The 13,325-nt window shown below is 40.7% G+C and overlaps 1 protein-coding gene across 5 annotated transcripts in view; it reads left to right on the top strand.

The window, feature by feature from the left end:
- Window positions 1-12,427, top strand: part of CCDC186 (coiled-coil domain containing 186) — a 36,173-nt gene extending 23,746 nt beyond the window's left edge. For all 5 annotated transcript variants that reach the window (XM_062001135.1, XM_062001132.1, XM_062001131.1 and 2 more), the window contains 7 exons: window positions 404-546; window positions 3,168-3,423; window positions 4,084-4,273; window positions 5,373-5,453; window positions 6,466-6,676; window positions 7,690-7,909; window positions 8,580-12,427. In XM_062001135.1, the coding sequence (XP_061857119.1) occupies window positions 404-546; window positions 3,168-3,423; window positions 4,084-4,273; window positions 5,373-5,453; window positions 6,466-6,676; window positions 7,690-7,909; window positions 8,580-8,663 (1,185 nt within the window). In that variant the 3' untranslated portion in view covers window positions 8,664-12,427. The remainder of the gene's footprint in view (window positions 1-403; window positions 547-3,167; window positions 3,424-4,083; window positions 4,274-5,372; window positions 5,454-6,465; window positions 6,677-7,689; window positions 7,910-8,579) is intronic.
- The last annotated feature ends 898 nt before the right edge of the window (window positions 12,428-13,325 follow it).

Raw genomic sequence — 13,325 nt, 5'->3', positions numbered from 1 at the left:
TTTTAATTGGATAGCTGTCCATAACTCCTGAACAGTCCATAGATTAGCATACCAGTCCCTCTATCCAGAGCAGGGGTTAAGCTCAAATAGGACCTTAGAAAAAGGGAGGAAGACATTATGAGGAGTTGGCTTGGTAACTGGATAAAACTGGGGTCCTGGTGCATTCAACAGACAAGTTTGTGTCTATGGACAAAACTAATGTTAATTGTTTAATTAGATATTTGTTTGTTTGTTTATTTTTCTGATTGTATTTGATCTGAAATTTTTAGGATATTGTCCTAAACTACTTGGAAGCACCAAAAACTAACACAATAATATTGTACAGCAGTGTAGATATTTGATCAGAATCATTCATCTCTGAAGTTTGAGACAATAAATAGTTTCTGATTTTTTTTCTATTTAGGTAAAGTGTCTAGAGGATGAACGTTTAAGAACAGAGGATGAGTTATCCAAATATAAAGAAATCATTAATAGACAGAAAACTGAAATTCAGAATTTGCTGGACAGAGTCAAAACTGTAGATCATCTGCAGGATCGACATCAGAGGTACAGCTATGCACTTTGAAAAATGGTTTAAAAGATTATCTGGCACGGGGAATTAGTTTTCTGTATTGAAATTAGTGATGCTTTAACAGGTATTGTAATTTGAAGACTTCTTTTATTATTAGAATAAGAAATGTTTGCCTTCTGGACTACTCTCTGGGAAGTTATGTCTTCTAGATGTCTGCCTAGTGCTCATTTTCGTGAAATACTGGGGAAAGGCAACTAAACTGAAAAGATACATTGCTTCAAAATTGTGATGGATGGATAAATTCAAGTATTGAACAAAAAGAGTTTCATCTATTTGTCAGATGCTGTATTCAGACAGTAGGGAGTGCTTGTATTTCTGATGGTCTGAAATTCATTCTGCTGTGTCAAAGTTTGCTCATTTAAGAACATTGAGGAGAATAATCTCAGAAGAGTTGGAGTCCTGGATGCTTCAGGAGTGTCTGAGCACAGTCACGTTTCTGTATGGTACATGTGGACCAGAATACACAAATGCTATCCACTTCACCGATTCTGATGGTGTTGCATAAATGGAGATAGAGAATATCAGATAAGCAGAAATCCCCATGTGTCCCTCCTATGCTTTTAAACAGTTCTGATTTATCATTGGAAAACATTTCAGTGATTACTTGCACAGGCCTTAGAGAACGAAGCATTTTTCATTTACTGTCTCCTGGTCTGCTGTATTGGCACTGTGTCCTCAGCCTTTCTAGGGAAACTGCAGTACTTCAAAGACAGCTGACGCTTACACTTTGATCAATAACAGTTATTTTTCACTTGGCATCTTGACAAATTAATTAAAATGACAGTGATCACAGTGTGAAACTAGAAATGTGGTTTTCCAGTTATCTTTTCCTCTCAGTAACTGAGACATACTTAAATCTCTCTCTCATTCCTATTCAGCTTGAATAATTTTCAGGTATCCTTCCTTACAACACTTAGCCCTACGTCAGATTTCACATTGTCTTTTGTTTCTCTGTTAGAATGACTTTAATGTTTCCACTACTCCTTAGAATGTTTTATAAAGTTGTGGGATCTCAACTAGAATTTAATACTTGGGACAGTAAATTCCTGTTAACATCTAAGAAAGAGAAGTGCTGGAATCTTGACCTCTGTTTTTCCTGTTGTTGTTGCAGAATAAATAAACTTAATGCCTTTCTTGGAAACAGATGGAAGGAATTTTATCTTGATTCACACAAAATCTTACCCGTGTTCTTGATGAGAAGTAATAGAGAAGGCAGGTTTCTTTGGCCTAGGGAAAAGAAGAGGGAAGGGAGACATCCTTAAAAGGTTATTATAAAGGGAATGTTCAGCTATCCTTTTTCAGTGAAAGAGGGATAAAAATAAAGATTTTTGCAGGAAAGATTAAGAACTTTATGGCTGAGCTGTATACTGATTACCTTCAGTGTTACCTGGTCTCCTTCATTGGAGAACTTTAAGGATAAGCTAGAGATCTATTTTATAATGGTCAAAAGATTTCATTTTGTCTGATTCAACACTGAATGTTCACTAGAGATTTCTCCTGTCATAATAAAATAACATGTTTGGAAAGGTAAAATGTAAGCATAGACTTCTGGCCTAGGTTTTTAAATGGCTGCTGTGGGTGAGATATTTTGCAGCATAAAAGACTGAAAAAAAATCAATGCTGTAGTTGTTCAGTCTTCTGAAACACAGAATGAGCCTAAAATAGACTGTAAAGGCAAGGTGCAGTGCTTTTGATGTTATCCTTTGCTAACTCTTGTTGTCATTAACCACCTAACTCCTCATTCTGGTAGCTGGAAGCATATGATCGATAGTAATGGAGTCCTAGTAAAATTCAGGTACTTAGTTTTGCAAAATTAGAGTTCATTTTCAGAGTTATGAAAGGTTTGAATTGCCTGAGCCTAACTTCTTGAAGAAAAATGTTGGTATGGGATTGTTGATTTCAAGTGAGTTGAGCCTCCTGGTAATAATGCTGTCTGACACGGAATTAAGTGAGATGTGTGGCCTAACTTTGTATAACTTCAATTTTATTTTAAAGTTTGAATAGACACACTCAAGAGAGAGGTGAGGGTTTTTCTGCTGATGTTGAAAGGGTAAAGCTTTAGAAAGGTGTAGGAAATCCCATGATGTAAGAATTAACGAAATAATATTGCAAGAGCAAATGAGAGGAGGACTTTTTTTAGTCTGTAGCTTTCAAAATATCTATTCCATTTTGAAATCGATTTCAGTCACTTTCTCTGAAATATTGATCACAACTGAAGATATAGCTTTTCTCCCTCAAATGGACTGCAAGTGATTGAGTCTCCAAATGGGAGTGCCTCAGTAGAAACAAGAGCTTGTTTTGTGGGTCTTTGTGGGGATGGAGTGTAGGGAAATAAGGAAGGTCCTTTGAATCAGAGCTGCACCGCTTGGATAAGGATGTTTGAGAAGTCACCATACTGCTGACCTGGAATATTACCTTGTCTTTCAAAGATAAGTCCCCTGGCATTTAAAACTATCCAGTAACTGATAGAGGCTTCAGGGTCATTAATTGTTCTTCTACCTTATTTACTTTTGACATGAATGCTTTTCTTTTCAAGCTTGCATATCCTTAAGCTCAGGTTGTCTCTAATAAGATATTCTAATGATTGTTTTGACAGAGATGAACAAGAAATCAGTACTTTAAAGGAAGAAGTAAATGGTTTCAATTCTCTGATTGCGGATCTCCAGAAGGACATTGAAGGTAGTCGGAAAAGAGAATCTGAGCTATTGATATTCACTGAAAAATTAACCAGTAAGAATGCACAGCTTCAGTCTGAAAACAGTTCCTTACAGAGCCAGTTGGATAAGCTTTCTTACAGTGAAAGAGAGCTGCGCAATCAGCTGGAATGTGTTCAACAGACTAAAGATGATCTGGTGAGTACAGTGTGCAGCTTGAGATTTTTTTTCACTTGTAAGATGTGTGATGCTGATAAAGATGTGGCACATGAGTTTCTCCTTGTGATTTACCTGACTGCAGTTTCTCCTTGAGTTTGACAGTTGGATAGAATAATGGCAGTGGGATATAAACACCTCATGTTTCTAAGGAGAACGAAATTCTGAGGCACATTGCACTGAAACAAGGGGGTGTACTGTGCCGTTTTTTCTGTCTTTCTGGGAATACGAAGCTGTTCTCTATGCAACTGTCATTGAAATACTCAAAAGGTTGTAATTTGTCTGTGAAATTTGTTACAGTAAACTATTTCTTAGTTCCTGTTTGTACTATGAGGTAAATGTAACTTTTCATAAACTTAGTGTCTCACAGAAGGTAACATTTAAGGTAACGTGACTGCACTGGATAGCTCTTCATGGCTCTGTACTCTACCCTGTAGGTGTTTTGGAGATTGTTTAGCTTAGTGCAGCATTGCACAGTGCTACATATTCATTTGCAGGGGGAGTATTTAGCCTAAATAATAAATGAGGACCGTGAATGATTCTCAGATGAGAAGTGCAGAGTTGGGGCTGTTGAGCATTACATACAGTATGGTTTGGCTGGAATGTTTTTGCATATGACTGAAAATAGACTTGCAATTTCAGGCCACCAAGCTGCAGAAGGAGGAGGCTCAGTGGAAGCTGGAGGCTGAGACTCTCCAAGCTCAGCTAGCTTCAGAGCAGAAAGAACTAGCAGCGCTGAGGACCCACGTGGATGAGCTGAAAGATGAGCTGGCTACCCAGAAGCGCAAGCATGCAGCAAACCTGAAAGATCTCACAAAGCAACTTCAACTAGGTTGAGATTATTTCCAATATAATGAATCAGCCCCATCTGTGAGGCCCTGAGCAGCATTGGGCAGAGACTGGGGTCCTGTCTGTGTATGCACACAGCTTGAGTGTAGCCCTTCAAGCTCTCCCTGTCCCGAAAGAGAAAGAGTGAACAAGTTAGATCTTGTGGAAACTGCAGTTACAGGAAACAAGGCCCTAGTGTCAATTTTCAGTCTTAAATATCACTTTTGAAATGGGCTTAGACATAAAATGAAAGATTTATTTCAAAAGAACATGGTGCTTGTGATCACTTATGTGACTATTGAACTGTCACTGTGGGTATATATGGATACTGGTCTGTGGAGGAGTCTGTTCAAAAGTTGCTAGAAATTTCCTAGCTACTGACTGGATCAAGAATTGCTGGTGACAGTTTTTTTTTAGTATATTAAACAGTGTTCCAGATTTTAAAAATGGATATGGAGAGACTGATGACTAATTTTGTCAACAAATAGAAATCATTAAACACCCAATAATGCATATGCTCTGAATGCAAATAGATTTGAATGCAATCAAATCTGTTTGAAATGCATTTGAAAGAAAAGACCCTGTTTGTGTTGTGCAAGACAAGTTCCATGTCTTCTCTTCTACATATATGAACAGCTGTGCACTTTCCCTCTTGATCCCTGCTGAATGAGTGGTGCTTCTCTCACGAGTGCTGCACTCAGCTCCCAATAGTGACGCAGTTAGGAGGTCCCAGAACGGAGTTGCCATGCTGTCATTCAGTGGTTATTTATGTGGCAGTTGTAATAAAAGTAAAATCAAATTTATGTTTCTTAAGATCTTACTGTTCTTAGTTAATCCCATGTATGACATTCAACTGCTGCAGGTGTAGGGATTGGGGTGGATGTTGCATCCAGGTGCTCTGTGGTTGAGGCAGGGAGAGAAGGGGAACTGTTTGGGGGTTTTTTTGTGACTAAGATTTTTAGATACAACCATTATCTTTCAGTTGTCAAACCCTGCTAAATTAGCACAGATTGGAGGGGACGAGAGTCTTTGTGTATTGTGTAACACTATGATTTTGGGATTTTAATCTCCTGTTGGTAACAGTCATTTTATTATACTTTTAGCACGAAGGAAATTGGATCAGATGGAAAATGGTAATTGTGACAAAGAAGTCAGCAGCATGGGGAGCCGTTCCAGTTCATCAGGTAACATAGCACATAGCAGCGTTGCCAAAACAATCCTTCCATCTCAGTAAGGCTGAGGTGGTGTGCTGCCGTGAGCTTCGCTCTTTCTGTGTGGGCAGCCTCCCATTCAAGCTGACAAAACAGCCTTTAAGCATCAAAACTCACTTGGCTGAATGCAGTCGTAGGTACTTACAAATATTAAACTTTAATCTCTTATAAATGTTTCTATATTTTGTTTCTTTGAAATGCCTACCTATTTTATTTTGTTGCTTTTATGTTTAGAAGCAGCTCAGAGGACTCCAGATTATAGAGGGCTTTCTTAAATGCTGCCAGAGGCAAAACAAAAATGAGCGGTGGCTTCCAACATTGTTTAATTGCACTATTGACATCTGCAACTGTATAAATGATAAATCAATTAGCATCTTTAGAGACATGGGTGTATTTGTGTAAAATTCATTACTTTCTATCCAGTTAGAAGTGGTTACCTTTAGCACTGAAAACAACATCTGTTTTCTTCCTCTGTGTCTTTTGGTTTTAAGTTAGGTTAGTTCTGTCAGTATCCTATAATCTCACTGTGTAAGGGAGAGATACTTTGAGAGAAGAACAGAATGCAAAGAAAATATTTCAAGCTCTGAGTGCTCAGTGCTGCAGAGTGTTTATACACAGGGCTTTTGTCAGTCTGTACACCATGTTCAGTGTTGCAGTTTTAGTGGACTCCAAATGAGATATTTTAAAAATACATGTTGTAAAAAGTACTATTAATGGATATGAAGGTACCTGTGCAGGAATAAACATTGCTGAAGCAAGCATGTTTATGTTAAAGGAATTATGCCCGTGCTAGGGGACTACAATGTTTTCAGCATGTGTCCTTTAAACAATACAAGGATTGCTTATATAAACCCCACTAAGATATAAGGGAAACTTGTATTCTGAAGAAAATACCCTAATCTACTGAACATGCACTGCACTAGTGGAGACTTTTTACCTGTTATAAAAGCAAAAAGAGCTTTTACAAATATGGATGTATTGGCAGGGTCACTTAACGCACGCAGCAGCAATGAGGATCGGTCACCTGAGAACACTGGATCCTCAGCAGCAGTGGACAGCTTCCCAGAGGTGGACAAGGCTGTCTTGGTTGAAAGAATACTGAGGCTACAGAAGGCACATGCTCGAAAAAATGAGAAGATGGAGTTTATGGAAGATCACATTAAACAACTGGTGGAGGAGATCAGGAAAAAGACAAAGTATGTTCTGAGTCCTGTTTATACGGGTTTTTCAGTGCTGAGCTGGTGCTCTAGGCAAGCGCTCTGGATTTTATGTAAGACAAGTTATTATGGAAATATTTAAAACAATAAAAATATTGCAGTGACAGTACATCTCAAAGTTAGGATTAGTCTTGGAGGTTTTTTTCTCCTTATCTTACCCCAGCAGCTACAGTAATTGCTGAGCTGTTTACTACTCAAATTTTTCAAGAGGTGTAGAGGGTGTAAGTGTGTTTTGGTAGCAAAGCGATCACCAGGTGGCTGATTTGAGGTGGACTGCTGCCATAGGTGCTTAAAAGGGTGTTGATTGTATTTGCTTTGGAAGGAGAATCTGCATAATTCCAGATGGTAGTCTGGCATGCGTATCAAACAAACAAGGTATTGGAGCCAAAGTTGGTCGGTATTTAACACGTGAGACAAGATTCCACTGCCATGGAAATCTCATCTTACACAGTGATGTCTGGAACTTCAGTTAGGAGGGGGAAAATGGTGTGACATATGCCTTCCTCTGGAAAGTACAGTTGCCTGTTAAGAATAGCCCTTACTTAAAAAGCCTATACATTTATGTCCATCTGGTACCATTTCATAGAACACGATCACAGCTTGTGAAGACTCTTGAGCAGAGACTTTGTAACTTTTAGTCTCATCCATAGAAAACTTAAAGAGTCCCTGTCTGGAGTCTTCAGAAAAGAAGTGTAGAGAGAGGCATTTAAGTACATTTTTGCTCCAGTAGCTGTACTACTTTATCAAAATACGTGTAAACCTGTAAGCCTTGTGCATCGTAGTGACTCAGTTTACCAGCATCTCCTGTAGCACTTGTGGTATCTTAGGTTTTACTCTGACCTAGAAATTGCAGAAGCTGATTTTTTGCTGCCTTTTGTGTAGTTCGGTACAGCTTGAAAATGGCGCTTTTAATGTCTGGAATCTGAAGTTACTGCAGTGTCTGAGTTTTCCCTTGTAGTGCTATGATGTTTTTAAAATTCTTTTCCCCTCAGAATTATTCAGAGCTACATTTTGCGGGAAGAAGCTGGAACGCTGTCATCAGAAGCCTCTGACTTCAACAAAGTACACTTGAGTAGACGGGGAGGGATTATGGCATCTCTGTACACGTCCCATCCCGCAGATAGTGGTCTCACCTTGGAACTCTCCTTGGAGATAAACAGGAAGCTGCAGGCTGTCTTAGAAGATACATTACTGAAAAATATTACACTGAAAGTGAGTAGCTACACATTCCTGAGGTTCTGAGACTGCTTGCAAAGAGATGCATGCTGTTAAAAGAGGAATTTTTAGAACTCAGCTCATGGTGGGGACACTGGGTTAACCCAAGAGTTACCCAATAGGATCTACACTGAGTCTCCCTTTTGGGACCCTTGTTGAACTAATGGGTTGCTACTGGAAATAAACTCAGGGCTGGCTGTGTGTTCAGTGGGGAAAGGCCTCTCCATACTTTCCCCAGTCACGTGGAGCCAGGGCCATCTGGGTACCCGGTTAAGCTTCTGGGGCAGCACATTGTGTATGCATGTCTGCTGCACGGGAAAGAGGGCAGGTTGGGAAATGTCCTGCAGGCTGCCAGCCAGGCTGCAGGCTTCTGCAAAAGTTGGAGATCTTTCTCTGTAATTATCATTCCCCTTGAATGTTGTACTTTCTAGACAGCCTGTAGAATATTAGTAACTGCAGAAAAAAGACTTGCTGAGAGCTTTGCATCCTTGATTGAAACGAGCTTGGTTTTTTCCGACTCTGTGTAATCATTTGCGCTTGTTCTGGATACTTGAAAGTATCAATGTGCTGACATCAACAGTAATTTTAACTTATTAGTTCATTTTGTGCTGATTGACTCATTTTCCTTGTATAACTTACCCTATCCTTTTTTTTTCCCCCCCCAAAGGAAAACCTTCAAACTCTAGGAACAGAAATAGAACGGCTTATTAAACACAAGCATGAACTGGAACAGCGAATAAAGCAGACATAACTAAAACTTTTTTGGAATAACCAACGTGAAGATGCAGAAAAGGCAGGTGCTGCAGGCCACTGGTTTTTACATTTTTCCTGAAATTTGATTGCCTGCCAGTACAAGCATCTGGTATTTTGCATATACAGTCTTTAACCATACAGGCTCACTCGTGTGAGTGATCTCCAGGGTTTGGCATCAGCGTGGTCCTGTCTACTCAATACCAGCCTGAGGTATTGCTGAGTTTTACTGCACACTACATTTATCTAAAACTTGTATTTGAAATGACATGCAGATGCTTTGCAGCACTCACTGTCTTTTTAAGTGAGCTGCAGTGAGGTTTTAATTTTTGCACTGCACAATTAGTGATGGAGCTTGAAAAAATAAAACCGATTATGTCTTAGTTGCTGTTGAACATATCCAGTGTTACTGAGCTTTAAGGGCTTTCAGACATTGTTTCCTTTCTTGCATATTATTTCTGATATTTAGATTGGTTAAGCATTTTTGACATAAGCATGGAAAAATGCTTTGTCACAAGATTTTTGTTTTAAAGCAGTAACCATGATATTGTGTATTTTCTGCTTTAGATTAACACTCAACTGGTCCAGTTTCTTTATTCAAAAGCGAAACAGCGGTAAAAGTAAGGAATTAAGAAGCTCTCTGATTAGGTTGTTGAGTATGTGTAATTGAAGCAAATGTTAATTCAGCAATGCCTGTAAACCCTTGATCTATATGGATCTAAGAAGTCTGATAGCAGTTAATTGGCTAGTGAAGTTTTTTAGCCTTCTGCATAACTAACAGCATTTAAAGAGGAGTTTTCATTGCCTATTGTTAGGTATACACAGGTAGTCATCATGATTGCATCTGTTTTCAAAGACAAATGGAAGATAAGTAAATTTTCTCATTAACTTTAGCTAGACCAGCTAAAGTAACTTTAGCTAGACCAGTGACAGTAATGGTAAGAAAGGGCAAACAGATCTAAATGGGATTTTAATCTATTGATTGGACTGTGAAAGTGGCACAGAGATATCTATCTCGCTAATTTTACTGTAGTAAAGAATTAGTTGGTCAAAACGGCACAAACTGAGAACTGTTACTTAGTACTTCAGAGGCTGAGAGAGTGATGGAGAGGGAATATCAAGGGGACAAGATTCTGGCTAGTCACATCACCACATTATCATTTTAATTCCAGGACAAGTAATTAACAGGATGTGAAATAGTTCTATTCCAGCAGTAAATGCATATATTTCTGTATTTATTGCCTTTTGACCAAAATTAATTGACCAGATGACAGTGTAAATATATGCTTTGGGTTTTTATTAAATACTTGAACTTCTTATGATCATGAAAAAAGACTTAATGTCCTTTTACAATAGCACTGCTTTAGCTATTTTAATTAGAAAGGATACGTGAGGGTGAGGGAAATCTGTCTTACTGCAGGCAACGTTGGCATCATACACAAACCAAGGGGCCTGAATCAGGCAGGAGGTTAAATTAACAGGAGGTTAATTTATCAAAAAATCCCGGTGACTTAGGGGTGTATACTTCATTTTCAGGTGCCACAGAGTCACCCGAGCTTTGCAGTGAACTGAATTGAGGAGAAGGGCCTCATTTGAGTCAAGTAGTTTGATTCAAGACAGTGAGACTCCTTTTGTACTTTAAAGATGGGCATCTCTGAAAGTCCCGTGGGATCAAGACCTGGTTTGTGGTCCAGAGGGCTCTGAGAGTCTTGGATGGCAGGTGCCTTGGGTGTCAAAGGATTGAGTATTTCTTTAGAAAGGAGGGGTAGAAACAATTTAAAACCTGACCAAGCATTGTAGAAACTGTGAGCCTTTAATCTGGGTGGGTGGGTTTTATACATATATTTTTCTAAATCCTGAGAGCAATGGTTATCTGAAGTATTAGGTAATTTGGACCAGTCATGGAACTACCTCTGCTTCACTGTTGTTGATGTGAAGAGGAAAATACCTGGCTCTGCTGAAACAGGCTTGTTTCCAGCTTCCAGGAATTGACAGGCACTTGTTCCTGACTGAAAGAAAGCATTTAGAACAATTTGCATGTCAAAACATAGCTTAGCTCTTGTGTGTTTGTGTTCTCATGTTTTAATGTACCAGATCTCTGGATATTTTCAAGCCTTCAGCTGAATGACTCCAGTATTTTAGATCCCATGTTAATACTGTAATCATTTAATGTATGTTCTCCAGGTGTACAATGTGAATGAAGGAGAGGCATGGTGCAGATGGAATAAGTGCAATGACATTGTGGAAATTATTGTTTCTTTTTGGCATGGTTATTTCTCCTTTTAAGTTATTTGAGAAACCTAGTTAGCTGTCTGTCCTCCTGCCCTGCTGGAAATGCTGCTTCCTCTCTGTAGCACGAGTAACTTCTCAGGCTTTTGGCTTGTTTTTTCTTGGTTATGGAGACACATAAAGCAGCCAAAACACGGCATCGTTCATTGTGCACAGTATCTTCATGGCCCAAAGTCTATTTTAAACACACCTGTTAGAGATGGAAATTTCTTTCCAGCTCACACATTGGCAAATGATTCTCAGTCCATAAGGCTGGAATGTGATGAACACGTGACGGGGTCAGCCAGCAACTGTGCTTAGCAAGTGTTGCTCGTTTCTGAGCCTCCTGCCCGCTGCTTCCCTGGGGAAGCAGTGGGACAGTGGGTGCCGGTAGCAGGAACACTTGGTGTGAGAGGTGTGTGGCTCCATGGGGAGCGCACCACTGGGGGCAGGGGGTTTGCAAGCCTCCTGTTGTAATCACATTTCACTGACTCTGGGTTTGGAAACTTTGTATTACAAACCTGAGATTGAAAACTGTCCACAAATAAGCTCAGTTTTGGAGAGAAACTAATTTTGAAGGCAGCTTGGAGCAGTTAGTGACAGATGTCATTGAAATTCAGTGTCCATTAGACATGTAATTGCCATGGGCTGCTTTGGAAAATTTCAAGCTTGTAGTTAGCTGTGTCCTACAGGCTTAAACATCTGTTTCTTAAATACCCAGGGTGCTCTTAATTCAAACATTGCACATCCAGATGTTGTTCGAGGCCCTACAGGAAAGCTGCCTAGGCTTTGCCACCCTCTGTAAATCCAGCACTGTCACTGTGTAAGCCAGACCCTGTGGAGTGAAGAATACCATGTTATGCTGTAGAAACCACTGGCTTTCTGGCAGATAGGCGTGTGCAATATTTTTAATTTTAGTCTTCAGAAGACAGTGGAGGTTGATTTGTTCCTCAGATACATTCTCACCGTCTTCACTTGCTGCTGGCAATACCTGTGGTATCTCCAGCTCATAAAACTGAAAGTTACTCCCTCACAATATTTTTCATACAACACTCTTGTTCATAACTCAAAAAGAAATCAAGGTCTCTGGCTTCCACTGACCCCAGTGTCCAGCCGAGTGCCCGCATGCTGCAGAGAGCCGAATCTGGGAAGGGGTTCAGAGGAGAAGGCCCTGAGGGCCAGGCGCTCGGCCTCCCCGCTGGCAGAGCTGGTGTGCGGTGGGCCCTGGGCTGTCCCTGCGGCGGCTGCGTGTCACAGGGAGCAGGGTGGTACGCGGAGCTTTTCCAAGGTGCATGGCGGCTTCCTTCCCATTTTCGTGTTCTAGCTGAGGTTATGTTGACTCTTCCGATACGTGTACGTGTGTCCTCTGAGTATACACAGAATGTCTGTTGATTTAATTTTGTAGATACCTGTTTCTGTATAAAGTTTTTTGAAGATCTCGCTCTTACCCTTCTGTATATATTGTACTTTGAAATAATAAACACACAGATGTATGAAGGTTGTTTGGGGCTGTGGTTTTTACTGTCGCTTATTCACTGCTGCCTCACTTGGGGTTGCGCTGGCAGCTCTCGATGGAGGCCTGCGGTGGTGGCCACGGAGGTGTCACCTGCCATGAGTGGGAATCTCCTCTTCTCAGACGTGTCCTCCTGGTGCTCATGAGCAAGTACTCCGGGCTAAGCCACTTCCTTGGCGGCAGGCTGCTGTTTGTCCTGTTGCACGGCCTGGACAAGAGGTGGCAGTGCCTCTTTGCTGCACGGCGTTCTCACAGCAGAGGCGGGGACATCGCGGCTGTGCGCCTTCCCTCACAACGGGGCTGAGACTTCTCCCCCGCAGGACGGGCGATAGCCCTGCTGCTGGGAGCTGCTGCCAACCACGGCAGGCACCCTCCATGCTGGAGTCCTGTTCTCTATCCTTGTGTAAAGGGAATTGGCAGTCCCACAGTTCTAGTAGCTGGGGTTTGTTCTCTCGGGCACAGCTCTGCATTTGGGACAAGGTTTGTTTGTTCTCTCTCAGAGATCTGATGTAGTTTGGTTTTTTTTAACCATGATATTTTTTAAAAAGACTAAAAAACAATGGTTTCTGGATGTTCACTGTGGCTATGCTTCTGTGAAAAGTCTGGGAATCACATTTGTTGCCCTGCCCTTGCCAGCTGATTGTAGGGAGACCAGAAAAAAAAGTCATACCATGAGAGGAGTAATTCTAGAATCCCCCAGAGTACCTTAAGTAGGGGAAGTAGGTACCCTGTTTTGCTGACATTTAGTGGCAAACCACTAGCTTCCCAGGATCAGGGTGAGGGCTCCCAGTAAGTTTTCTGGTTGCCGTTACCTTTATGGCCCTTGGCTGGAATTGTTTTGCAGTTCACCATTTTTCCTCCAGCCTTTTCCCCTGATGGCAG

Source organism: Colius striatus, chromosome 8, assembly GCF_028858725.1.
Source record: "Colius striatus isolate bColStr4 chromosome 8, bColStr4.1.hap1, whole genome shotgun sequence".
Lineage (NCBI taxonomy): Eukaryota > Metazoa > Chordata > Aves > Coliiformes > Coliidae > Colius > Colius striatus.
Note: the sequence above shows the minus strand (reverse complement) of the source record. Positions and strands in the feature narration are given on the sequence as shown.